The 27,221-nt window shown below is 33.1% G+C and overlaps 1 protein-coding gene across 1 annotated transcript; it reads right to left on the reverse strand.

The window, feature by feature from the left end:
- Positions 1-2,601: 2,601 nt before the first annotated feature.
- LOC124539978 (protein CASC3-like) lies at positions 2,602-26,684 on the reverse strand. The gene is made up of 17 exons (XM_047117355.1): positions 26,411-26,684; positions 26,038-26,115; positions 23,165-23,265; positions 19,848-19,992; positions 19,086-19,180; positions 17,301-17,432; positions 16,376-16,585; positions 13,695-13,788; positions 12,513-12,576; positions 11,393-11,614; positions 10,312-10,388; positions 8,916-9,000; positions 8,459-8,520; positions 7,987-8,076; positions 6,742-6,848; positions 5,283-5,371; positions 2,602-3,364 (listed from the first exon to the last, which is right to left on the reverse strand). Exons 1-17 carry the CDS (start codon positions 26,498-26,500, stop codon positions 3,177-3,179), a joined length of 1,929 nt encoding a protein of 642 aa, XP_046973311.1. The 5' UTR covers positions 26,501-26,684; the 3' UTR covers positions 2,602-3,176.
- Between the last annotated feature and the right edge of the window lie 537 nt (positions 26,685-27,221).

Here is a 27,221-nt window from a genome sequence, read left to right on the forward strand (position 1 = left end):
TTATTTTCTATATAAATATAATCTGGAAATTTCTTATGATCGAACATTTTTTTTTATTAACAGATAAGTAGAATTTGACATATTTTTGTATATAGTAACCCCATCCTATGCCATAGAGCATTTTTTATTATATTTAAATACACGTTTCGCTGTGACCACAGAGTAAATAATCAAGCGATATATAATATATTTTCATTAGGGACAATATACACGATTATTTCAATAAAGCGCGTACTTAAATGTATCAACTAAGATCTTTTAGCCGAAAATAATAATAATGTGCAAAAGAAGAGTTGGCAAAGTAACTCTTAAATTTCGTTAGAATTTTTTATTGAAGTTGTATGTTTAAAAAAACATGTTATAACCTTAAGATTTAACTGCGTGAGAATATAAAGCAGCGTCAATATACGACGAATTGGTGTGTTTCAATTACATCAGTTAACAATTCGACTTTTATAGTTCATTTTTTACAGTTTAGCCTTATATCGTCACTTAGCGAACATATTTTAAGTGTAACTTCGATTATCACAAAAAAAGTAAAATTTAAGATTTTATTAGTAAAATATGACCAAATTAAAAAGATTCACTACTTTTTAATTTAGTCACATTATAACATAACTGTTACATTTCCAATGCAGATCTTTAGGAACTTAATAGCTATGATGATTGCGCTCATCAACACTAGTCTGTAGTTACGTCATAGGTCTTTTAATTTAAGGGGTTTTTAATAAGTGATAGTTCCACTGGGAGCATCAACCATATTTTATGTCGTTGGCTAAGAAACGATACAAATTCAAAGTCAATACGATGCTACATCACTAATTAAAATATAACCCAACAGTATTAATATCATCAATTCCTTTCATTTAGCGTATACATTGCAAAATTTAAATATTGATAATCTGTGTTTTCAAACTTGACTTTGATTAAATTGTTCCATAGATTAAAAATCCGTTAATGTCAAAGTGACATTGACGTGTGAAAGATTACTTTAACTGTATAGTCTGTGCTCGATTATATATCGATATATTTATAAAAAAAAACACTAATGGATGACAAGATTCTGAATACCACATGACCAGTGGAATAATTAAATATTTATGTATTGATATAAATTTTTCAATCGTTTCGACCTTTTTAATGTATTTTTATATAAAAATAAATGCCAGGAATAGTTTAAGAAAAAGTTTAAATTAAGAACAGACTAAGCTAAATTGAATCGTCAGGACGTCCAATATATGTAAGCTTTGCTTACAATCTTTCTATAATCTTTATGAAGTGGGAAATTTAAAAGATTTTCAGCCTTATATTAAAGAGGATAAGAATCTCTATTGTGTGTATTTTTTAAATGAAAGAAGCAAGAGAGAAACAGTTAAACTTTCAAAGTAATCAAAGCCATATTTAAATCTATTGTATATTATATAACTGAAAAATATTTATATAAACAATAACAAATATATTAATAAAACCTCTTACGATCATAGTTGCCAGAAATGCAAAAAAGCTACATCAATTTGTTATAAAGAAAAAGTAGATTATCTTTTTTTTTAAATATTTTTTTGAATATCGAACTTAATACGTTTGACCAGTCATTGCGATAAAAATATACAATGCAATTTGAGCAACACAGGCCGTTATCACTCTCATTATTCGAAATCAGCTTACATTGGAAAAAAAATAGTGACATTTCATAATTTTAAAACAACTCCAACAGTTACAAAAATATATCGAATATTACTCTAATTATTACAATTTAAATCAAACCGAATATCTTTATACCGTAAAACATTTGGCCATTCACAATTACACTATTAAAAATAGGTCCTTAAATTAAGATATGAAGTCTAGACCTAGTTTTAAAGTACTAAATGTTAAATTGATTAATTATCTTTACAACTCCGAATAGAGCTGACACAGCCGAATAGTAATTAGAAAATTCTATTAGTGTAAAACCATAGAACAGAGAATAATTTAGAAATGGCATTCATTTTTATAATATTAGTTGTGGAACAAAAATTATTTAGTGATACGATTTTATTAGTGCTTAATAATGTGTTAAATAGTGGTGTGAATTTTGATCGATACAATCTCTAAGCAGAATTCATTTTAAAGTACAATAACTATTGCTATCTTATTCATCTCAATACAAAAGAAAGAGATAGCGATATTTCGATTAGAGTTTGCCACTTCTATAAATCATCTCTGTTCTACGGTAAAGCCAGTCACTCGAGTCTTGAACTCAGTGACAAAGCTTAAATCGAGGCACTGAACCACATACAGGGACCTTTTTTATTTTTAGATATATTTTTCCCAATATCGCCTTTCATAGTAAAACTTGCCCAGTACAGTATTGTCACGATACGAGTCGAACCAAACAACTCTTACTATTTGACGTTTATTTCTATCTACTGAGCTACAGACACAGCTTATAGGCCCCTTAACATTTATTTCAGAACATCTTACAATCCTTCATATACTTGACACATACGTCTGACAAACTGGAGTTTTACACAAACTAACCATTTCATCTTTAGTCCAGGGAAGTCTTAGTAATAATATTTAATTATAAATTGTTACATTCAATGGGAGGGTAATATATGACATGTCATTTACAGACCACACTATGAGCTATCATATTTCAATCGAGAACCATTTTTCGTTCAACCTCCCCGGACTACAAACAATTTCATATTTACGTAAGAGAAATTCAAACACACTCCAACTCCTTCCTATACATTCCTTAAATGTTTAATTTTAAATATTAATGAGAAAGAACACGTTATGTTTCTTTACAATTTATTGAGAAACATTTTCTTTAACTCATTTAAGTATAAAGACATACGCGAAGGCTGTGCAAACGTCATTGGCAACATTTTGACTGAAACATTTAGTACTAGCGTCGTAAGGTTTTATATATTTAAATACACACACAATAATTAAAAAACCTTGCCGTAGCTAAATTTCTTACAAAAAAAAATTCTTCAACTAATCCTCTTATATCCAAAAGATTCCAAGTCAAACATGAGACAAAAGAAATTCCAAAACCATTATGTCACTAGTACTAAGAAATATCATTTAAGAATACACCTTAATACAAGGCTTTAGAGTTGCCAATCGTTTGCACGCGAAGACAATTATCTCCTGCTAAAATAGTTATGATATTCATACATTACACGTCAGGCATCCGCACTCTCCGTTTCCTCTGTTCTCTCCTCACTCTCCTCGGTCTTCTCCGCTTTCTCGGTTCTCTCCGGCTTGGAGTCGGTCGATATCGAGCTGGATGTTAAGCTGTTTGGCTGAGAGGGCTCCTTGCTCTGTGGCTCTTGAGAATTTCTCGTCTCTTGTGGCTTATCTTTGGATGCATCTATTCGAATAAAGAACAATCCACACTATAAATAACATAATTATTTATATTTCTATTTTCAAATGAGCTATAATTACTATTAAGGTCTAAATTTAAATACTAATTATTTTTAATTATAATCTATTTTACATGCTTTTACATGGCAACACATGAGAAGACAATTACGTTCTCTTTTTAAAACTACTAAATACTAATAAGTTGCCGATTATGAAAGTAGTACGAATATTATATTTTAATAAAGCTTTTTCAAATTTGTCATACGTTAGATTTATTTAAAAATAATTAAGAATCACAAGAATTATGCGCGTATTTGTGTATGTGTGAGTTCAATCAAGTTGATAACTTCCCGTTTTGCATGAGGAATATATATTACAACATATTGTTCGATATTTTTATTAGTATGTGTATTTAACGTTACTAACCACTTTTTAGCATAATCTACATTTAAGCTTAAAGCTTTACATTTAAATTAACCATGAGCCTATTTGAATAAACATATTACGATTGTTAACAAAAATTAATTTTAAAACAACAACAACAACAACAGCCTGTACATTCCCACTGCTGGGCTAAAGACCTCTTCTCCCTTTGAGGGGAATGTTTTGGAACATATTCCACCACGCTGTTCCAATGCGGGGTGGTGGAATACACATGTGGCAGAATTTCTATGAAATTTGTCACATGCAGGTTTCCTCGCGATGTTTTCCTTCACCGCTGAGCACGAGATGAATTATAAAAACAAATTAAGCACATGAATCAGCGGTGCTTGCCTGGGTTTGAACCCGGAATCATCGGTTAAGATGCATACGTTCTAACCACTGGGCCATCTCGACTCTAATTAATTCTCTCTCTCTCTAAGTCTTAATTTTAAATAACTACATTATACTAAATCTACACTACCAAAATTTTAAAACGATTTCATAAGGAATAATGTAAAAATGATACCAACATTAAAATAAAAATGAACTTAAAATTCGAATCTTCTTCTTCTATAAACAATTTGATATTTCTTCTTTAATTATTTCAATTCTCCTTTATTATTTACAGACGTGAATTGAGCCAAGCGAGAGACAGTTTTGCCCATAGCAAATCTTTATAGGAATAATTAGACAATGATTAAAAAAAAATTAAACATTAACACGGTACTAATATTATAAATGCAAAAGTAATTTATGGCCAAATTACTGAATCGAATTTGATAAAGGATAGACGGCTTATATATACCTAACGTTCAACAAGAGCGTAGCAGTAAGCGACAACATATATACATATAGTTATATCAAACTTGTTGATTTAACTCTATGGAGTGTCCGTCTTATAACTTGTAAAAGACTAGTTAATATAATATATTATTCACCAGAAAACACATTTGTTTTATTTGGAATGGAAATAAACGACTAAAATCAAGCAACGATGTTACAATTCTCGGCCGCCATTCAGTCATGGCTTGTTCACAATATTTTGAATTTCGAACTCTTTCTATTTTAATGAAAATGCAAAATCACTCTTTTAAAAGTAAACTATAACACATGACACTTAAGGTGCAAAAAGGTTGTATACGTTATACCTAATTTGACTTTAATCTTGTTGATAATGCCCGTTCATTGGTCAGTAACAGATGATGAAGCAAAATGCGACCAATGAGCTTATACTATTTTGTCAGATTGGTTAATCATATTTCGTCTTACATTTTAGAATCTAGCATGTACTCTTTGCACACATGACATACTCTTAGTTATAATAGTATAGAAATTCGTAAAATAACTATTCATTCAAGACTTCAAATACACTGTAAATGACTGTTTTCCATTCATTTGTTCTATCTAATTATTTGTAGCCCTATTAAGTTCGTAATGGTGATTTCAAGTTAAAATTGATCATAAAAATAGATCAGTATGTATCAGTAATTTATTCTCACCAGCTCCATGAGTTGCCGGCCAAGGTTTCCTCACGAACATGTTCTCCACAATTCTGTCTATATTATCCTTCTCAGACGAATTTGCTGGCCTGAAAATTAAACATAACAGTTTAAGCGAATGAGTTACTCAAAATGTGCATTAAGCTTATTTCCTAGACATTAAGCGACATAAACAAATTATATTTTTTTTATTAGCTGAAATATTTGTAATATAATCCAGCAACAGGTTGGCACTTTTGGACCAATGGACGTTTCTCTCTCAGCTGGCCATTACGGAATGTGGACCTTTTCTAGAAGGTTGTCAAGTTGTATCGGCTAAGCAAACGCTTAAAGTTAGTTTCAGTCCAGGATGCTGAGTGATCCAACAAAGGAACGAACGAGTGGGCGGCCTTTACGGAATGTGGACCTTTTCTAGGTTTCCAAGTTGTATCGGCTAAGCAAACGGTTGAAGTTAGTTTCAGTCCGGGATGCTGAGTGATCCAACAAAGGAACGAACGAGTGGGCGGCCTTTACAGAATGTGGACCTTTTCTAGAAGGTTTCCAAGTTGTACCGGCTAAGCAAACGGTTAGAGTGAACTCAAACTCAAACTCAAATACCTTTATTCAATATAGAAGCATTGCACTTACTTATTGATTGTTAAATAAACACTACCACCGGTTCGGAAAAAGGAACACCCTGACCTGAGAAGAACCGGCGAAAGAAACTCAGCGGGTCTTTTTTTTCTGTTATTTTTTTTTTTGTCAAATTAATAAGGTACATAGTAGTATATGATTAGAAATAGCCAGGAGGCGATCGTTTCATTCCCAAGGTGTGCTATCAAACATCTCGCTAATTGTATAGTAACCTTTTGCACACAAGCGTTCCTTAACAATTTTTTTAAATAGGCTATTTGACTGGTTTTTAAAATCCATTTTATATTATTTAGTAGAGGTTAAGGAACCCAGTAAAAGTTAATTTTTTTTATTTCTACTACATATTTGCCGAAAAATATCATATTAAAAATTCCATATTTAAATAACGCGCGAAAACGGTACTTGGTCAATATGGCGCTGCAACGGGGTCGGTGACGTCACTTTGCTGTATTTTAATCTGTGGTACATATAATAGAAAAGCCAGGTTTACAAGAAAGTGACTTCATCATAGGCCCGGCCAATCAGGAGCGTTTTGTGTCACGTGACAAACGTTTGAAAAAATGCAGTTTTATCTATTGATTTTTGAATAAATTAAGTATTATTTTCAACTTTCGTTAGTAAATAACCATTTTTAAACTCATAATATAAACTGTTTACAATAATTCACAATTAATTTTTCTCATTGTCAAATAGCCTATTTGGCAACAGAAGCATTTTGAACGGGATCCTGTTGTAGAAGCGTATACATTGCCCCACAAAAGAGTTACAGACTCTATGCAGTCGAGTGACAGGAGTGATCCGATAGAGGAACGAGTGTGTGTCTCACCTGTCGGGGCGCACGATGGGTATGGCGGCGGTGGGGCGGCGCGCGGCGCGCGGGGCCGTCTCCTGCTCCGCGCAGCTGTAGTACGTCACGCCGCCCGCCTGCGTCGCCTGCGGTCAATACACGAACTCATCAGTTACTCCCCATACAGGCGTACATTATCAAGTCCATAGTGTACCGAAATCGTTCAATCGAAAAAACACTAAATAATCTCTATCTCTAGAAAACTTGACAATAAATAAATTATTTTTTATTCAAAATCAAAAATCAAAATCAAAGTATACTTTATTCAAGTGGGCTTTTACAAGCACTTTTGAATCGTCATTTAACAATTAAATGAAGCTACCACCGGTTCGGAAAGTTGATTCTACCGAGAAGAACCGGCAAGAAATTCAGTAGTCACTCTTTTTCAACATTTAAAAAAATACAGTCATGTTATACAATTATTAAATTAATATATCCTGCCTGGAAGTCAACAGGTATTAATTCCACGCTTAATCTAAATCCTATATTATTTGATGCTGTCTTTACTCTTGATCGTCTCTAGCACGCTAAGCGTAAGCACGAGCGCCACTCACTCATACCTAATGCACGCCGATAATCATAACTTCTGTATATAATCATTTAATTTAAAAGAAACTCCAAGCGTTTTTATATGCTTTTATTAAATATAATTGTGAATATTTTTTTTTTCTTTAGCATGTCTCATGAAACTTATATTTAAGAAATACGACTACATTAGATCTCGTGGCAACTTCAGTGAACTACTTCTACAAGCATGATTTAAGTAATAAAATTTCAAAACAATTGGCATGAATACTTTACCAATGCGTTTTAATATTTATGGTAAATAAATTACCAATTTATACCAAAATACCAATTATTATGGAATATATATATATCCTCTTTTATTATTTATTGCATCGATTTAATATCACTATAGAGACCACTGAAAATCAGTGTAGAAGCAACTATGTTTCTATTTTTCACTGAGTGGATCTCCTTTTGGCTAAATTACACTGCTGCACACTATTTATTGTTTCATATTTTAGGATAAGTGATATTTTGTTATGTTTCGTTGTTTATGTTGTGTGAAAGTGTAATTTGCTCAATAAATGTTTATTATTATTATTAAATATACGTCAAATATAATTATATATTTTTTAATTATTTTATGGTAACATTTAACAAAACGCACTATTAAGATCTTACTCGAACCTGGTACTACTCTGGTAATAAAAATCTTACATAATTGTGATGCGGATACATCTGATGGGGGTACGCTGCGGGGGGCTGGTACAGCGGGGCCGCTCCGAACACTCCGCCACTAGTGTTTTGCTGTAACAGACAAACGCACAATTACATTAGATTACATTTGATATTTACAGTTTAAAAACAGTTTGAAGTTGGTCTTCGTCGAATATCAACTTAAATCAGCCTGTAAATTTCCCACTGCTGGGCTAAAAGCCTCCTCTCCCTTTAAGGAGAAGGTTTGGAACATATTCCACCACGCTGTTCCAGGTTGATGGAATACAAATGTGGCAGAATTTCTATGAAATTTGAAACATGCTGGTTTCCTCGCGATGTTTTCCTTCAAACACAAATTAAGCACATGAATATTCAGCGGTGCTTGCCTGGGTTTGAACCCGCAATCATCGGTTAACATGCGCGCGTTCTAGGCAATCTCGCCTCCATATCATCTGAATGAAATATAATTTACCTGCATGTACTGAGCTGGCATCATGGCCGGCGGCGCGTACGCTTGCGACGGTTGAAGCTGACCTGACATTAAACACAATGTTAATATACAGTATAAAAATAAAATAAATATATACATATAATAAAATTGGAGTGTCTGTTTGTAATATTAAAATAGCTCTTTTTTACTCAATGCCTATGTAATACACGATACATATACCAAAATAACATTTTTTACAATTTTTGTCTGTCTGTCTATAAAATCCGTGTCATTGTAAAGCCCTAAGCATACATAGGAAAATACAACGAAAAAGCGACTTTGTTTTATACACCAATTTTATCTTTTTAGAGTATTATTAGTAATCTATTTTTTTCATATATTTTTTCTTCTTAATAACTGTTTACTGTTATGTTGTCGGTACCTTTGGCATATTTTTTCTGTCTGGTTAGGGTGTTAATTGCTATAAATGTTTGCTTACCTATTGAGTGCGGTTGAGGTATGTTGTGCATGGAGTGGTGCGGATGTGAGACCATCTGTTGGTCCAGGATGCCCAGTCTCACTTGCTAGAGGATAAAAAACATTATGTCAAATAACGACGGTCTAAATAAATTGTTTTAAACCCCATATATTACTTTAATCAGGGAAATCGTGAGAATCGCCATTTTACAAGTTCTTTATTTGTATGTTGCTGTTAGTATTTTGTATATTAACAACAACGGGAATAAGGGAATACTTGTCACGTCAAATTTTGTTTTTCGTGTTATTTTATTTAGTGACTACCTCTGCTTTGTCATGACACATTAACATTTAAGGAATTAACGTTCAAGAATTAGAAAATATTTTACATGATATTAAAATATATTTCATTGAAGTACTCACGACTATTCTTTAAGAGGCTACATTTTACAAGAAAAATCGAAATTTACAAGGTACTCGTGTCGTTTTATTATAAGTATTTTTAACGGTTCATATAACTTTAGTACTTTAAATAGCTTATAAATATAGATTGTGACTAATGAGTAGGAGTAAGGAATGGGCACCTGCTGCGCGTGCGGCGACGGGCCGTGCGACGCGCCCGCCGCGCCCGCCGCGCCGCGATGCGGGGGCTGCGGGGGAGAAGCACTTATTAGACACATTGGGCTCTGCTTCTATGACGCGCTTTTAAACATTTATTTTTGCTACAAAATTAAAATCAACTTTATTCAAGTAAGCTTTTAAAGGCACTTTTGAATCGTCTTTTAACAATTAAGCGTAGCTATAACCGGTTCGAAAAGTAGATTCTACCGAGAAAAACCAACAACAAAAACACATACATTACAACAATTGTACACATGATAATAATTAAATTCAAGTAATACAGGGGTTCATCTCAGTATATGCTGTGCTAATGCACAACACTGATGTTCAAATGGCCCTTGACTATTGAGTGAACATAAACACACACGCGCGCACACGATAATTAAAATAAATGAAATTATAAAATATTGAAAGGCCAATACGTTTAGACATGAGAGACATCAAATGGTTCAAACCATTAAAATATTCTATTGAACTGCAGAGTAACCTTGTACCATTACTTGGCCGATTCGCTCGTCTACTTTAATCATCATCATCAACGGCCTGTAAATTTCCCAATGGTGGGCTAAGGCCTCCTCTCCCATTTAAAAGAAAGTTTAGAGCATACTACACCAGTGCTCCAATGCAGATTGATAGATACATTTTTTCAGTGTTGTTTCAGATTGATTTTCAGTGGTGCTTGCCTGGTTTGAACCCGTAATCATCAGTTAAGATGCACGCCTGCTAACTACTAAGCCATCCCGGCTTTGTGGCTCCCTATTTTTGTATATCTTATAAAGTAAATCGGTATAACTTACAGGATGCATTATCTGTGTGGGATGTAGCTGAGGGCCCGGACTGCCCTGGTGCGGCGCCGGAGCTCCCCCCGGAAACTCTAGACACATGACACACATTAGCATACTATTTTTTTTTTTTTTATGGTATAGATTGGCGCACGAGCATATGGACCACCTGATGGTAAGTGGTCACCATCACCCATAGACAATGACGCTGTAAGAAATATTAACTATCCTTACATCGTCAATGCGCCACCAACCTTGGGAACTAAGATGTTATGTCCCTTGTGCCTGTAGTTACACTGGCTCACTCATCCTTCAAACCGGAACACAACAATACTGAGTACTGTTATTTGGCGGTAGAATAACTGATGAGTGGGTGGTACCTACCCAGACGGGCTTGCACATAGCCCTGCCACCAAGAAACTATGACCAGGAATAAATTATTATATACCAACAAACGTCATATCAATCTGATATCTATCATTACTTTAAAATAGGCGTCCTACTCAGTGCAATATTCAAAAGAATTTCACACATAAACTTAAGACGTAACATATTTAAAATAGAGATCTCAAAGACTCGAATCTAAGCCCGATAATTTATACTTCCAAAAAAAGCACAATGTCAGCAGTTATTGTTTTATTTTATTAATTTTTTCGTGATTAATCAAATCAAAATAAACTTTGTACAAGTAGGCTTTTACAAGCACTTTTGAATCGTCATTTTACAATTAAATGAAGCTACCACCGGTTCGGAAAGTAGATTCTACCGAGAAGAACCGGCCAGAAACTCAGTAGTTACTCTTTTTTAACATTTAAAAATACAAAGTCATGTTAGTTAAATACAATTATTATTATTATATCCTGCTTGAAAGTCAACAGGTATTAGCTCCACGCTTTATTTACCATACTCGAAATTCAAAGTATTGGCATCCGGCTCGAAGGACCAATAATAAAAATAAGACCGTTCTTTTACACACACACTTTCCCGAATAATACAACACTATTGAAAGCTTTTTTATACCCAAATAGGAACATAGCAATATTTACTTTACTGATAAAACAGTCTAGAAAATAATTTGGATTCATATTATATTTACCGCCATGATATCTATGGGGCTGTTGTGTCTGTTGAGATTGTTGAGATGACTGCGTTGGCTGTTGGGACTGTTGTTGCTGCTGTGGCTGTTGCTGCTGCTGTTGTTGTGGTTGTGACGATTGCTGCTGTTGTGCTTGTTGTTGCTGTTGTGGCGAATAGGGTTCCGCGAGCGGGCGTTGACGAAGGCTACTATAACGCTTACTACCGCCACGTGATTCTGCATCTGTTAGAAGATTAATATTACAGCACGAACGTAACAAAAGACGAGAGATGTTAACGTTAGACAATGGACACTTTCAACTCAATTATTTATTAAATTATCACAGTTATTTTTTATTACAGTCATTAAATAGGGGTTATTTATCATGTTTTTCATTTTGTATTCGGTGGAACTATTTCACTTTTCAATGGTAGGGGTGAAAGTGACAATAGTAGTGGTGACCGGTGTTTACGCAGCAAACGCACGAGAAAGAAGGCAGTCCGATATGGACACTTCTAACATTAGTGATACTACCCGCAAACTTCAGTCTCGTTAACAAGACATTCGTAGATAATGTCGAAATATAGAGCTCAACAACAGCCTGTAAATTCCCACTGCTGGGCTAAAGGCCTCCTCACCCTTTGAGGAGAAGGTTTTGGAACATATTCCACCACGCTGTTCCAACGCGGGTTGGTGGAATGCACATGTGGCAGAATTTCTATGAAATTTGTCACATGCTGGTTTCCTCACGATGTTTTCCTTCACCGCTGAGCGCGAGATGAATTATAAAGACAAATTAAGCACATGAATCAGCGGTGCTTGCCTGGGTTTGAACCCGTAATCATCGGTTAAGATGCTCGCGTTCTAACCACTGGGCTAATCGAGCTCAACCGAATAAAAACATGATAAATATCCCGTATTTAATAACTTGATAATTTTGTATAGCACATATTTTAAGTGGGATAAAAACACAATCGCCATATTATACTGCAGATAACAAACACACTCACGGAACCTGACCCATATCCCTGGAGACGTCACACATGTATTTAAAATGCAGCATTATTTATTACTCGTTTTACTTTCTATATTTCCATTGAATAATTAAACTTTTATTAAGTAAGGATTTAAGATTACTCACTAGCATTCGTTTGTGGTTTTTGCTGAGACTGTGGTTTTTGTGCCGAGTTACTCTGTTGCTGGTTCTGTTGATAGAGACAGGAGATATAAACACAATTATGAATTAAATGAATAGGGTTTGAATCAATTGGCGGCGATGACCACGAGATATAAAACTTTGAAATGATAAGCATTAAGGATAAATATTGAATAAAAGAAAATTAATATAAATAAGTATAGAGGAACTGACTTTTATCATTACATAGTTGTAAAACAAAGTCGCTTACTGTTGATGTGATTTTTTTTTATTTTATTTTTTTTATGAGACAACATCACATACATAACTCTGACCCCAATGTAAGTAGCTAACGCACTTGTGTTTTGGAAAATCAGAAGTAACAACGGTACCACTAACACCCAGACCTAAGACAACATAGAAAACTAATGATAAACTACATTGACTCGGCCGGGAATCGAACCCGGGACCTCAGAGTGGCGTATCCATGAAAACCGGTGTACACACCACTCGACCATGGAGGTCGTCATAGTTTGATTCGATAAGAAGGTTTTAATACATATTACATGAATTAAATTCATGTAATATAGTATAGTAAAGTATAGTAAAGAAACAGTCGGGGCGTCACGGTAGAATGCGTAACCGATCCCGTGATGCCCCCCCCCCCCCCCCCCGTAGAGACGGAGTCGGTACCGCTGGTTTTTTAGTGGGTATTCCGGTGCCTTCAGCGCCGGCGAGCCCCACATACCCCCCCCCCAATACAACATCATGTGGGGGAAACGCGTAATGCGTTTTTCAAGTGAAAAAAAAAAGTAAAGAAACAAGAAAAAATCTGATAGTACATTTCGTATCAGCATTGAACCAATGCGAAGCCGGGACGGGTTGCTAGTTAACATATAATTTTACAAATGATATTCAACTGAAGATTACATCGAAAAACAATAATTGTATCGTCCATATCTTAAAACCAGAATCTCACGGTTAGGTTAGGTTAGTTGTTAATAACTTGAAATTGTAACCGGTAGCTGGTACCCGCAACACAGGCTTGCCTAGTGCGGGACCACTGGATGTTTTGCGACTATGTTAACTTTTTATGTCAATAAATTTATTTTTATTTATTTTAGGTTAGGTTAGGTTACGAAGTGACAAGTGAAGTGAGTAATGAGAAGTGTATAAACACGAGGGTACCTGCGTTGGTGTTGGTTTCTTCTTGACTTGCTCCGTTGGCACGGGCCGCTGTTGCGCTACCGTCGCGTTCACTTTCCGCTGAGACTGACCTTGGCTGAAAATATTACATTACTAATATCACTTCGTCACTAAACTATTTTGCTATTTCAACAACAACAACAACAACAACAGCCTGTAAATTCCCACTGCTGGGCTAAAGGCCTCCTATCTCTTTGAGGAGAAGGTTTGGAACATATTCCACCACGCTGTTCCAATGCGGGTTGGTGGAATATACATGTGGCAGAATTTCTATGAAATTTGTCACGTGCAGGTTTCCTCACGATGTTTTCCTTCACCGCTGAGCACGAGATGAATTAGAAAGACAAATTAAGCACATGAATCAGCGGTGCTTGCCTGGGTTTGAACCCGCAATCATCGGTTAAGATGCACGCGTTTTGACCACTGGGCCATCTCGACTTTTTTTGCTATTTCAATAAAGTTTGTATGTTTAATAAGATAATTTATTAATTTGAATTAAAATATCACATATAACATATCAAAAACAATAAATAAAATTTTAACAAAAAGAAAAACCGACTTCAAACAAAACACTATTTTAAAACAAATGAATATGCACGAAAAAGTAATAAAAATAATTGCGTATTCAACATATTTTTTAGAGTCTTCCTAAGTTAAATGAAATGAAAAATATTAGACTACTTAAAAGTCGATTAACGATTATATCATGTAGTTATAATTATTGGTATATTTGGACCCGGTGTCAGCCACGGTGCCCTTGCCCCAACAATCAAAAGAAAGAAGCGATACGAGCCCCTTGATTGATCCAGTATATTATTGTGTAAAAGGTAATTTGTAAAAAACATATTTGTTAAAGTATTCTCGTATTGTTTTTTGATAGATATACTGTAGGGTTTTATTGGCTGACACCGACTCCAAATATAACAATAATTATAACTACATGATATAATCGTTAATCGACTTTTAAGTAGTCTAATATTTTTCATTTCATTTAACTTAGGAAGACTCTAAAAAATATGTTGAATACGCAATTATTTTTATTACTTTTTCGTGCATATTCATTTGTTTTAAAATAGTGTTTTGTTTGAAGTCGGTTTTTCTTTTTGTTAAAATTTTATTTATTTTTTGATTTTAAGTGAAGCTGATGTTGACTAACTAATTTTTTTTAATATGGATAGATTATGAGTCAGAAACTACTTCGAGGACAATTTCAAAGGAAACTTGCGAATAAAGCAAACATAGACTTTCGAAAATGCGGATTTAATACGTCACGCGGCGTAAACTACAAGGATCCCTCGAAAGAGCTGTAATCGAACTCAGCAAAAAATCTTTGAAAAAGACCAACTATATTTCGTACATCATATGACATCACATCACATACACAAAATTTGATTAAAGATAGTAAGAAATTCTGCCCCATATCGCACCCTAACTGCGAGCCGTATAGGAGTTCCATCACTACATAGTATAAAACAAAGTCGCTTTCTCTGTCCCTATATCTTTAAATCTACGCAACGGATTTTGATGCGGTTTTTTTTAAAAGATAGTGTGATTCAAGGGAAAGGTTTGTGTATATAATACATGAACAATATAGTAAAGAAACACTGATAATTTTAGAAGTTGTTGTAAAATGTGATGTCGTATATAAACAAATTCTGTAGTATATTTAGTATCAGTATTGTACCCGTGCGAAGCCGGGGTGGGTAGCTAGTTGATTATAATATTCGACTATGATAATTACATAAACATAACCACATTACGGAAGGTGACTCAAATATCCAAATAACCTATAAATAAAAGATTCGACCGAGTATCGCTAACGTGCTCCTCAGAATTGTTCCGTTCCCTTCCGTTCCGTTACTTTGTCATGGATCCTGTGCTCAGAACCTTACCAAACTTTCACCAAATTACCCTTGAAGTATATATTTTATAATAAAAAAAAGAATTATCAAAATTGGTTTACGTGATTTTCAGTTATTCACCTATTTGTCGCGCATATACATAATGCAAATTTAAGACTTATGTCGTTTTCACATGGATACCATCATCGGAAAAAAAAATAAAAAAAATGGGACCCCACGGGAAGCACTACCATTCAAACAAAAAAAAATTATCAAAATCGGTCCACCCAGTGAAAAGTTATGAGGTAACAAACATAAAAAAATTTTTGGAAGTCGGTTGAAAAAAAGACTTGTGATATAGCATTATAACTTATTTTTATAACATTGGGTGGTGCGGACTGACAAATATATACCAAAGGGTAAGTGGTCACCACTTTACGTCCTTGTGCCTATACACTAGCGCACTAACTCCTCAAACTGAAACACGACAATACTAAATATTGCTCTGAACGGTATAACATCTGATGAGTAGCTGGTACCTAGGCAGACACTTGCAAATTCCAACCACAGAATAAAGTTATTGCTTATGCTGCCAATGACAGGTACTATTATGTCACTAAGCTACTCTGACCTATAGTTACACTGATTCACTAGCAAATACAATGTTAATCAATGTTTAGGTTAAGTTAGTATTAGTACTTGTAGTACTTTTTTTTATGGAATAAGTTGACGGACGAGCATATTGGCCACCTGATGATAAGTGGTCACCATTACCCATAGACAAAGACGCTGTAAGAAATATTTTCACACATCATTACTTACTTATTATTTGGCCCAGCGGTAATAGTGAGATTCTCCAATGGTATTTTATCCTTCATCGACTGCTTGGGACCTGTCTTGGGTATGTTCGGCTTCACAGGTTTCTGTTTGGGCGTTTTTATAGAAGCATTTCTTCTCAACTGCGAACCATTCTCGGACGATTCGTTCGACGCCGGCTGCGACTTCGAGCGAGGTCTCGCGCGCGGTCTTCTGCTGAAATAACAAGATATTATAGTTAGCATCTATTTCATTACGTTATATAAACTAGCTTTCCACTACTTAATGTGTGTTTGATTTTAATAAGAAATTTATTGTGGTAGCCCACGCTAGTCCTTATTTTATCAGCTATCTGCCAGTGAAAGTTTCATCAAAATCATTTTGATTCATCATCATCAAAATGATTAGCCCGAAAAAACAGACAGACAAAACTGTTATTCCGGTATATGTACCATGTATACATACATATGCATTTAGTACAGAGCGTTTATTTTAAACTTGAATGTATCTATTAAGGTTATTAATTTCGGGATATTTACCATGTTTTTTATTTTTGTTCGGTGGAGCTCGATATTTCGACATTGTCTACGAATGTCTTGTTCACAGACTTCTCACTCAAGTCTCATGATGGTAAATATCCCGAAATTAATAACTTTAATAATAAAAATAACCATGTTAATTTAAAATTCTATATTGAATGTATCTAATTTCAACAAAATTCAGCCACATGTGAATCCACCAAACAGCGTTGAAGCAGCGTGGTGGAATATACTCCTAACCCCCTTATAGAGAGAGGAAGCTTTAACCCAGCAGTGGAAAATTTACAGGCTATTATTCTATTAAAATAAATTATATAGAAAACTATGTATTATCACTGAGGGTTATAACTTTTATTATTGATACATATTTTAATCATAATTACTAAGCATACCCTGGTTTATTAACAGCATTCAACTCGGGGAAGTCAGCAGGGCTCGGTGGCTTCCTCTGTGTCGCTTGAATCGTCTGACGTTTGTAGGCCTCCTCGTCTTCCCAAGTACGGGTGTACTTATTTGGTCCACGGCTGTTGAAATAACATTGATTTCATGAATGTCTTACATAAGAAATAATTATTTAAACGACCACAAAGTCTATTAATGACATGCATTAATCTTTAAAAGAAATCTTACATTACTTATACAATGTATAATAACTATTTAATATATACATTTTTTTATGTTTTTATAATTTCCCTGTATAATTTTAATGTGACTGCCTGTAATGCCCGGCAGCATCCCAATTTGAATCTTATGATTATATGATTATATTGCATAATCTCACTATAAATAAAGATAAAAAAATAATGTTTAAAAGCCTTTTACTTTAGTCATTATGATAATCTTATAGCATCACCTTTCTAATATCACATATAAAATAATTCAATAAAGCATATTTTTAATATGAATATATAAAGAGAAAGTATAAGTATAAATAGAGTAAAAGTTTAGAGAAAATTCTGTAACAAAGCATCTTCTACAAACACAATAGGTGCTAAAGAAATAGAAACACATAAATACTTTAAAGAAACCTCAATACATACAACTGAATATAAAAATATATAACTCACGATTAAAATCAACTAAGCGCAAATAGTTTTACTAAAATATGTTCAGTAGTATCAAATAATAGTAGTATAATTGAAATATACTCTATTATAAAAAGAAAAGACTTTCATATATAGAAAGATTTCGGTTCTTCTTTTATAAGTATGTATAGATAGATACAGACAAAAGCGATATATTAAAATCTAATAGAATGTTTGATTATACATTGCTCTACATATAATCACACTTTTAGAATCAAAAAAGCTCATTTAAGCTCAAAAATTAATAATTTAAGAGGTCTCTGATAATAGAGATTGACTCTTTTAAATAAGCACTATTCAAATGTTTTCTATTACGAAATAGAATTGTAAAAAGTAGAAGAAATATGCAAACAATGCATGCAAAGCTTTTTATATTTAATTTTATCACCAACCGCCAATTTCGATACCTCCATGTAGCGATAGAAGCAAAATTAACATTTGATTAGATATCATTCATATTTGTACTGATTGTAGTGTTCACAATCTCTAAACAATATCATGACTGCTATATCAGACTTTCATCCGTGAAAAAGAGACAGCAATAGTTTTAGTTTTTTATACAGTGTTATATTAAGGGTTGCCAGCTATTTGACTTAAGACTTATTTGTCTATTTAATAACTTAATCAGATGTATATTTACGAGTCCCAGTCGGGACTCATTCAGGATTCGGGGATTATTTTATCAGACCTTAAACCAGTATATTATAATGACTTTGACATAGTTACCTGTGCATTGAATGAATTATAAAGACCATATTATGTCTAAATATATTTACTAACCGTAATAATCACTTCCTACTTTAAAAAATCATATTTCCACCTTGTAATTAATTATGAGGTCAGTTATTGTATTTAAGTCTGGCAACCCTTCTTAAATGTCATATTTAAAATGGTATCATAGCTTTATAATGTTATTTAGAGATTGCTTAGGGCATAATCAACACAATTACCAATATCATTTATTACCTATCAACTCTTTGAAAAAATCATCATTACAGTAATTATTACATGAAAATCAACACTGTATTTAAGAAATAAGACATTATCAATGAAGTATGGTTAATTTTAATGATATTATTGTACTGAACATACCCATATCGTCGATTTCGTCTCGCGTGTGGGGGCGCGTCTTCGTTCCTTATGTCATATCCATATATTGAGACTAATTCGTCACGTGATTTCGGCATCTGTTCGAAATTCAAAAAAAATGTTATTGTCAATGTATATTAGAATATATAATCTCTTATTTGTGTGTGCGTGTGCGTGTGTGTGCGCGTGTGCGTGTGCGTGTGTGTGTGCGTGTGCGTGTGCGAATGTGCGTGTGCGTGTGTGCGTGTGTGCGTGTGTGTGTGTGTGTGTGTTTGTGTGTGTGTGTGTGTGTGTGTGTGTGAACATATTTGTTTGTGTGCAGGAGAACATGATCTGTATCAGTGTGTGTAAAAAGTGCTGTTTATGTCAAACCTAGGTAATCTCTCGTAAGAAAAATTAAATTATTCTTTATAGAGGTATAAAAAGTAAGTCATTGTAAAAATTAAAACTGTAAATCTATAAGCTGTTTTCAAATTAGATTCAAATAACAAAAAATCCAACTTAGTCATTCAAATTCATGTATCCTTTTAAAATAAGAAAGGTTAGTACCCCAGTTCTTTTATGATCTAGGTGTACTGTATAAATATTCCTTATTTACTGATTATAATTCTTATTAAACGTCCTTTGAGTGGATTTTCTCTTGGATGTGGTATATATTGGCAAATGTTCTTATATTCCTATTGGAATCATATTGACGACATATTATCAGATAGGCAGTTAGCCTTACTTCCTATTTTAAAATACATAAGTAATAATAATATGTACCTGCTCATTTTCGTTAAATTTGTCGTGCGACCACTTATTCAGGGTCTCGGATTTGCGAGGGGGGCGGCGCCTCTCAGGGGGGGCCTCGCTGCCCTCCTTCTTCTCGGAAGCTGTCTCTGTTGTGGTGTTCGTTGATTCTTCACCGCTGTAATACAATATTACTACATTAATGAACACATTTTTATGAAATTAATCATTTCGAGTTACACAATTGAATAGTAATTAGTAACAAGGTAACAAGTAACTTATTTTCTGAATTGTAAACTTTAGGATATATAAAGAAAATATAAATTGTTAAATATGAATATGTATAATACTGTTATAGCAAAAAGACTCCTATGATGCATCATTATAACAGTTGATTATGATCTTTTTAAATATGTAAACTGTTTTTGTTTTAAAAATAGAATAGCGAATGTAATTATTTTATGAATTTATTCCAAATGCTTAATAAATGGATTCATAAATGTTCATATGAAACGTTTTGTCTGTATCACCTTCGTGATAGATCTTTAAAGGCATATAACGATTATGTATAAAATTCTTAAAAAAAATTATAATTTAAACCATATTGCATCTCTGCAATCATTTGTGCAGTTATTTATTATTCTGACAATATATTCTGAAATTATTTTGTTTTTTTTTTTTTTTTTTAATTGAAGAATCCAAACTCCACATATGAATGAAAAGAGTTTTTATGTTAAATTTCTTCGGGAAAACATTATAATTATTTATGAGTACATTGCTGTTGTTGCTAGTTAAAGAGGCACAGATCCGAGAGAACAATGCTCGGAACGGATCATTAAAAAGTTATTGAGTTTTTACATCGTATAATTCTCGGAAGCAGCCGCTCTGCCGTTTGTAATCATCATTCTAATTATAATTAAAAGTTCGGAATTTGAATTCTATGACAATTTCAACGAGATCTCCATACTAATATTATAAATGTGAAAGTAACTCTGTATGTCTGTCGGTCTTTCACTACCAAACCGCTGAACCGAATTTGATGAAACTTGGTATGAAGCCAAATTGAACTTTAAGGAAGAAAATTGGGTACTTTTTGTGTAACACATGACAATCAAACCCCTAAATCGAGAGTGAAGACGCGGGCGATAACTAGTATTATATATATTGGACAACATAACTCTGATCCCAATGTAAGTAGCTAAAGCACTTGTGTTATTGAAAATCAGAAATAACGACGGAACCACAAACACCCAGACCGCCGACAACATAACAAACCTTTTCTATATCGACTCGGTCGGGAATCGAACCCGGGACCTTGGAGTGGCGTACCCATGAAAGCCGGTGTATAAACAACTCGACCACGGAGGTTATGACAAGAAAGTGTTTATTTTTTTGTCATATCATTATTATTAGTTATAATAGTTATTAAGCCTCTCTAGAATAAAAATAAGCATTACCCTCGTGACTCGACACTGCTGTTAGCAATAAAAAACTTTAAACGGTAACTTTCTACATAATAGATTCATATTACGTTAATACGGACTTGATACATGACTGAACAGCTTGGTCAATGTTTTTTTTTAAATATTTATATTAAATGATATAAAATGCACTTTATTCGCATATACATAAAGTCGAATTCACTTTGCCGTTTTCAACTGAAACTAAAATGATAGTCGGAAGGATTTTAAAAGTTAACTTTTCTAATTCGTGTAAAATAACGAATATTTTTTTAACATGACTTTGATAACATTTTTTAACAGATTATGAAACTGTTTACAAACACTGTCTTACATAAGTTTACAAAACCCCAAAACCATTTTATTCATACCTAGTATAATAAACTCTTATTTCATTTGCTGGACTTTGGAATAAAAATACTAATATGGTACAATATATTTTGTATAATGTGCATATATTAATACTAGGGACCAGAAAGGACTTCGCACGGGTGCAATGCTGATGCTAAATATACTACAGAATTTGTTTATTTACGACATCACATTAGAACCTTCTAAAATGATCAGTGTTTCTTTACTATGTCAATGTTTTATACAAAAACCTAACTCTCGAATCGCTCTATCTATCAAAAAAACCGCATCAAAATCCGTAATTCTAAAGATCTAAGCATACATAGGAAAAGACAGCTGTAAGCGACTTTGTTTTATACTATGTAATTATGATTATACCAACCTACATAAGTTATATAGTGGTAATAAACACTAAGATCCACATTAGTGTCACCGTTTTTTCCTTTAGAATGACTAGAGAGCTAATGTAAATACCATACAGATTGAGTAAGTCGCCGCAAGTAATGGAAACTCATAGATGAAACAAATAATACCAACATAATCAACACTATGAATTAATTAATTTGAAGAATTTTAATAAAATGCAAGTGAACGCGTGCATCTAACGTTGTTTGTTTTCAAACCCAGACAAATCCAATTCTACATTTTGTGTTTCAAAAATCTAAATCAAAATCATTCATCATCAATTTATTCAAGTGGGCTTTTACAAGCACTTTTGAATCGTAAATAAACAATTAAGTGAAGCTACAATCGAAAAGTAGATTCTATCGACAAGAACCAGCAAGAAACTCAGTAGTTTCTCTTTTTCAACATTAAAAAAATACAAGTCATTTTAGTTAATACAATTATTTAAATTAATATATCCTGCGTGGAAGTCAACGAGTATTAATTCCACGCTTTTTTATCTTCTACAAAATTGAATCGAGTAATACGTCTTTTTTACCAATGTATTTTTTATAAACGATTTGAATTTACAAAGAGGCAAAGTTAAAAATGTCTGCGGAATTTTATTATAGAAACGGATACCTTGCCCCAAGAAAGATTTATTGACTTATAACTCATCTCAAGCTCCATGACTAAAGAAAACATTATAAGGAAACCTGCATGTGTCTGATTTCAATGATATTCTGATACATCTGTATCCACGACCGTTTATTGGCTCAGCATGGTAAAATTAACTCCAAATCTCCTACTTGAAGGGAGAGAAGGCAAATAGGTATACTTTTCTATTAATTAAAACACAGTGAGGACACCCAATTGACAGGAGCAACATCGTTGCAAAACCTTCAAGAGAAAGCTTAGTCCAATAATGGGACATTTATATTTACATACTACAATAATACATGCAAATAACGATTAATCATGAGACCGCTGTAAAAACTATCACAATAAAATAATAATTACTACAATATGACCTTGAAGATGCACAAATCAAGACCTTTGCAACGATTTTAAATTAAAAAAAAAACATTTTTATAATTTAAACATGCTGGAGACAGTAAAATTGCTATTCTGTGACAACTGTTATTATTGAAATACCTTGCTGCTGTCCTGTCGTCGTGCTCGTAGAAAGTTCCCCTCTTGGGAATGTATTGCGGGTTGCTGCGGTCTTCGTCGTCGTCCACTCGTCGCTCGGTCTCCTGGAAGCCATTAATATTGATTAAAAACCTATCAAGAATATATACTAATATTATAAATGTAAAAGTTACTCTTGTCTGTCGATCTATAGCTGACAAACCAATGAACCGAATTTGACGAAATTTCTTATGAAGCAAACTTGGTCACTTTCTTGCCTAACACATGACAAACAACTCCTTAAACGAAGCCACACGCAACAAACAACAACAACAGCCTGTAAATTCCCACTGCTGGGCCAAAAGCCTCCTCTCCCTTTGAGGAGAAGGTTTGGAACATATTCCACCACGCTGTTCCAATGCGGGTTGGTGGAATTCACATGTGGCAGAATTTCTATGAAATTTGTCACATGCAGGTTTCCTCACGATGTTTTCCTTCACCGCTGAGCACGAGATGAATTATAAAGATAAATTAAGCACATGATCAGCGGTGCTTGCCTGGGTTTCAACCCGCAATCATCGGTTAAGATGCACGCGTTCTAACCACTGGGCAATCTCGACTCTTCGACAGACAACAACTATTTTGTTTTTAAAATACCAAACTATGATGAAACTATTTTTAGGCCATTGCTAACAACAATTATAAAAAATAACAATATATACACTGTCTAAAACAATAGCACATGTATAAGCTATCATCGTTCATGTATATGCAACACAATTTCTCGGATAACTTCACTGTTCAACTTGCCGAGGTAGTATAATTTCTAAATATCAATTTATAACATTTATACGTTACTTTCATATATTTTTCAGTGTAATCAATGGATATGTTTAGCCGAGTTTCATAAAAATGTAAAACAAGACCTTGTAACAACTAAGTGAATTGTAATTTGTTTTGATTGTATCAAATTGTAAATAAATAATATTATAAGTTGAATTTTACTTAATAAGTGAAAGGAACTCAATAATGTACAGTCACAGTAAGAAAACCTTTGACGGTTTCCAACTATATTCCTACATCAAGTCTTAAAGTCTTAGTACCTTTTGGAACTAAAGCACCAAACTGACAACTGCATATAAAATTAAACTTACATAGTATTATAACTGGGTTCAAAATAGTATAAGATTTTTGGACTACATTTAATTTTATATCAACATGAAATCTTTTTAAATGTGTAATTAGTCATTCCAAATTGAAATTAAATATGATATATTCTACTGAATTGTCAAAATATGTCTGTCAGCATCATATATTCTTGATCAATTAAGCTGATTATTGTTCATACTGAGCACACGAAAATAGATCTTAAGGTGACGAACCTTGGCTGTACATGTGTATTATAAAAGTTTTATTTACTAATTATTTCATCAAAAATTCTTAGACAGATAGAGAGTACTAATATGCACTAATTGTTTATCAATACACCCTTAGGGTGTTCTTCATAAATACACTCTTCCGACTGAAACCTAACTTTGTATCTCAATTTCACATCTGAGCATCAATTAGCTTAGCTTAACTTAGCTTAGCTTACTGAAATGGCGCTATGAAAGCCAGTAAGACCATAACTCGCAGTCTACATTATTTCACAACAGTATTCAGTCTCTTGAAATATTTTTTTTACTATATTTCTAAATCATTTAACCTTGCCTTGTATTATTGTAAGATAACATTTCAATTTGGTTTCATACTCTCTTTATTTTTCATATATTCTTTTGTTTTGAGCAACAAAGATTTTGTTTAACAAATGTAAATTTGATTGCTACTTATATGGCAATATTATATACTTTCTCACAGTTGCCCATTTTTTCACCATTTTGTTATAGTTATAACTATGAAAAGTAGAAAAATTCTAAACTGCCACATATATGAGAATTTTTCTTATTTACAAACATCAGCTGATTTCACTGGAGTTAGAGCTTGTTATCCTTCTTTAAATTTGTTGCCCACAACGACCTTATTTTTTTTATACTTTATATATTATAGAAAATACATTCAAATATTATACTAAATACATATATATGTATAGGTTATATTTAGTATGATTAATATTATCATTAATTGTTTATTTATTTTTTTGTTTGTGTCCTTTACATTAACTTTCTACTCAACAGATATACATTTTAAATACATGGATGACTATATATTTAAAATCTTGGCATATTGTATATACTTAATGTATATTATATAGGTATGTACTTCACTGAAATGTACGGCATTATTATGTGTAACTTTTATACATATTGGTTTAATAGTTTGTTCAGTTACATATAAAGTAAGTTTTATTATTATTATCCAGTCAGAACTAAATACCTTTCGTTTATATATATTTTGATTACAATATAGTCAATGTGTTTTTAGTAGATAACTGTTAATTAGTTGTCATAATAGATAATATTTATTATTAATTAAAATATTGTACAATAGATAATTTTACTGTAAATGTTTATTGCATTAACTTCAATGAATATAAAGTAATTTTAATTGAATACATTTTTAACTTTTCTGTAACAATTGTAAACTATACACTTACATTTTGGATAAGAATGAAAAAAAAATATATAAAAATGAGCAATCTGCAAATCCAATAAAAGTAAATTATGAGTGACTTAAAGAAACACTTGTTTAATTATTTAAAACTTAACAATTCTTTTCAGTAGAATAATTATTTATTTAGGCAAAAAAAAAAGTGTATTTTAAGTAAAAATTTAGTATAAAATTTAACAAAAAATAATTACAATTAAATATGATTCACCTATTGTATACTTTTTGCTAATATAAGTAGTACCTACCACATCACATACTCATAACATACTCATAAATCGAAACTAATTTACCTGCTTGTCTGGATCCCCATCTGAGTGTTCAGAGTCACTTCCCTGAGAGTCATAATCTGACTCCTGCTGACCACCATCCTGCAAATGGACAGCAACTTTTAGCAATTGCATTTCACGACACAAAGTTTACAGGAGAACAAATATTGTTTTCTTTCGATAGCACGATCGTGTATTTAGTTTGACCGTCTCTAAATAAGGTCTAACATCACAAATTCTGCGGTGAATGGTGTCCAAATCGTGACCTCAATTTGGCGAAAAGAAATGGACATTCCGACACGCGATTGCGCGGGAGAAAGTGCGCGACCGCGATACTTTTAGCGCCAAAATGAAAGTTCAGTCCATTAATTGCGACTTCTACGATTGTCCAACTCACATTTCCTGAGTTGTTCTGCTCGATATCTTGTGATGCATCCGAATATTCGCCCGAGTCGTCTTGTTCTCGCCTCCTAGCCACGGACGTCATCTCGGCGTCCCCACGGGTTACTTGTAGGACTTCCAGATTGATAGCGTTCGTTCACTATTGTATTAAAACCCTGTACACGCGATTTACACGATTGATTCCTGTAAATCCCCTCCTTGATCAACGGAAAATGAAGAACGTCAAATAAACAAGAAATCTAGCAGCCATAAAATTATACATTCCTTTTTACGGAATTATAATTATACAGATAAAAAATACAATTATTGATAAATATATATTATTTTATTTAAACATTAAAGTTTACAAAAAAATAAAATTTATTTATTTCGCCTATACTGTATTATATTCCCATTATATAAATATTCTTACCTCATTAAAATTTAGTGATGTGATTTATTCCTAAACGAAGAAAGTGTATACTATTTTGCATTTTTATTGGATTTTTAATTTTTCTCTAACACTATTAGCAGTATTGATAATTAAGACACGGTATTTGGTTAAAAATAATAAGAGCCGAGTATAACAACCACATTAATGGTAGCGTAATTGGTAATATAATGTTGATCCAATTTTTGTTTGGCAATTAACGCTTATGGAAAAATTGCCAGCATTGCCTTATAATACTTTATTTATATCCGTATTTACTGAGAAATGTCACAAAATACTTGCAAGAAATCATAAGGTAAACAATCTTGGTACTCAAGAGCCACGATTCAAAACGGGGAATACCCAAAAATGGATAGTAAGTTTTTTTTATTTGGTC

The sequence above is a fragment of the Vanessa cardui genome, chromosome 24 (genome assembly GCF_905220365.1).
Source record: "Vanessa cardui chromosome 24, ilVanCard2.1, whole genome shotgun sequence".
NCBI classification, from domain to species: domain Eukaryota; kingdom Metazoa; phylum Arthropoda; class Insecta; order Lepidoptera; family Nymphalidae; genus Vanessa; species Vanessa cardui.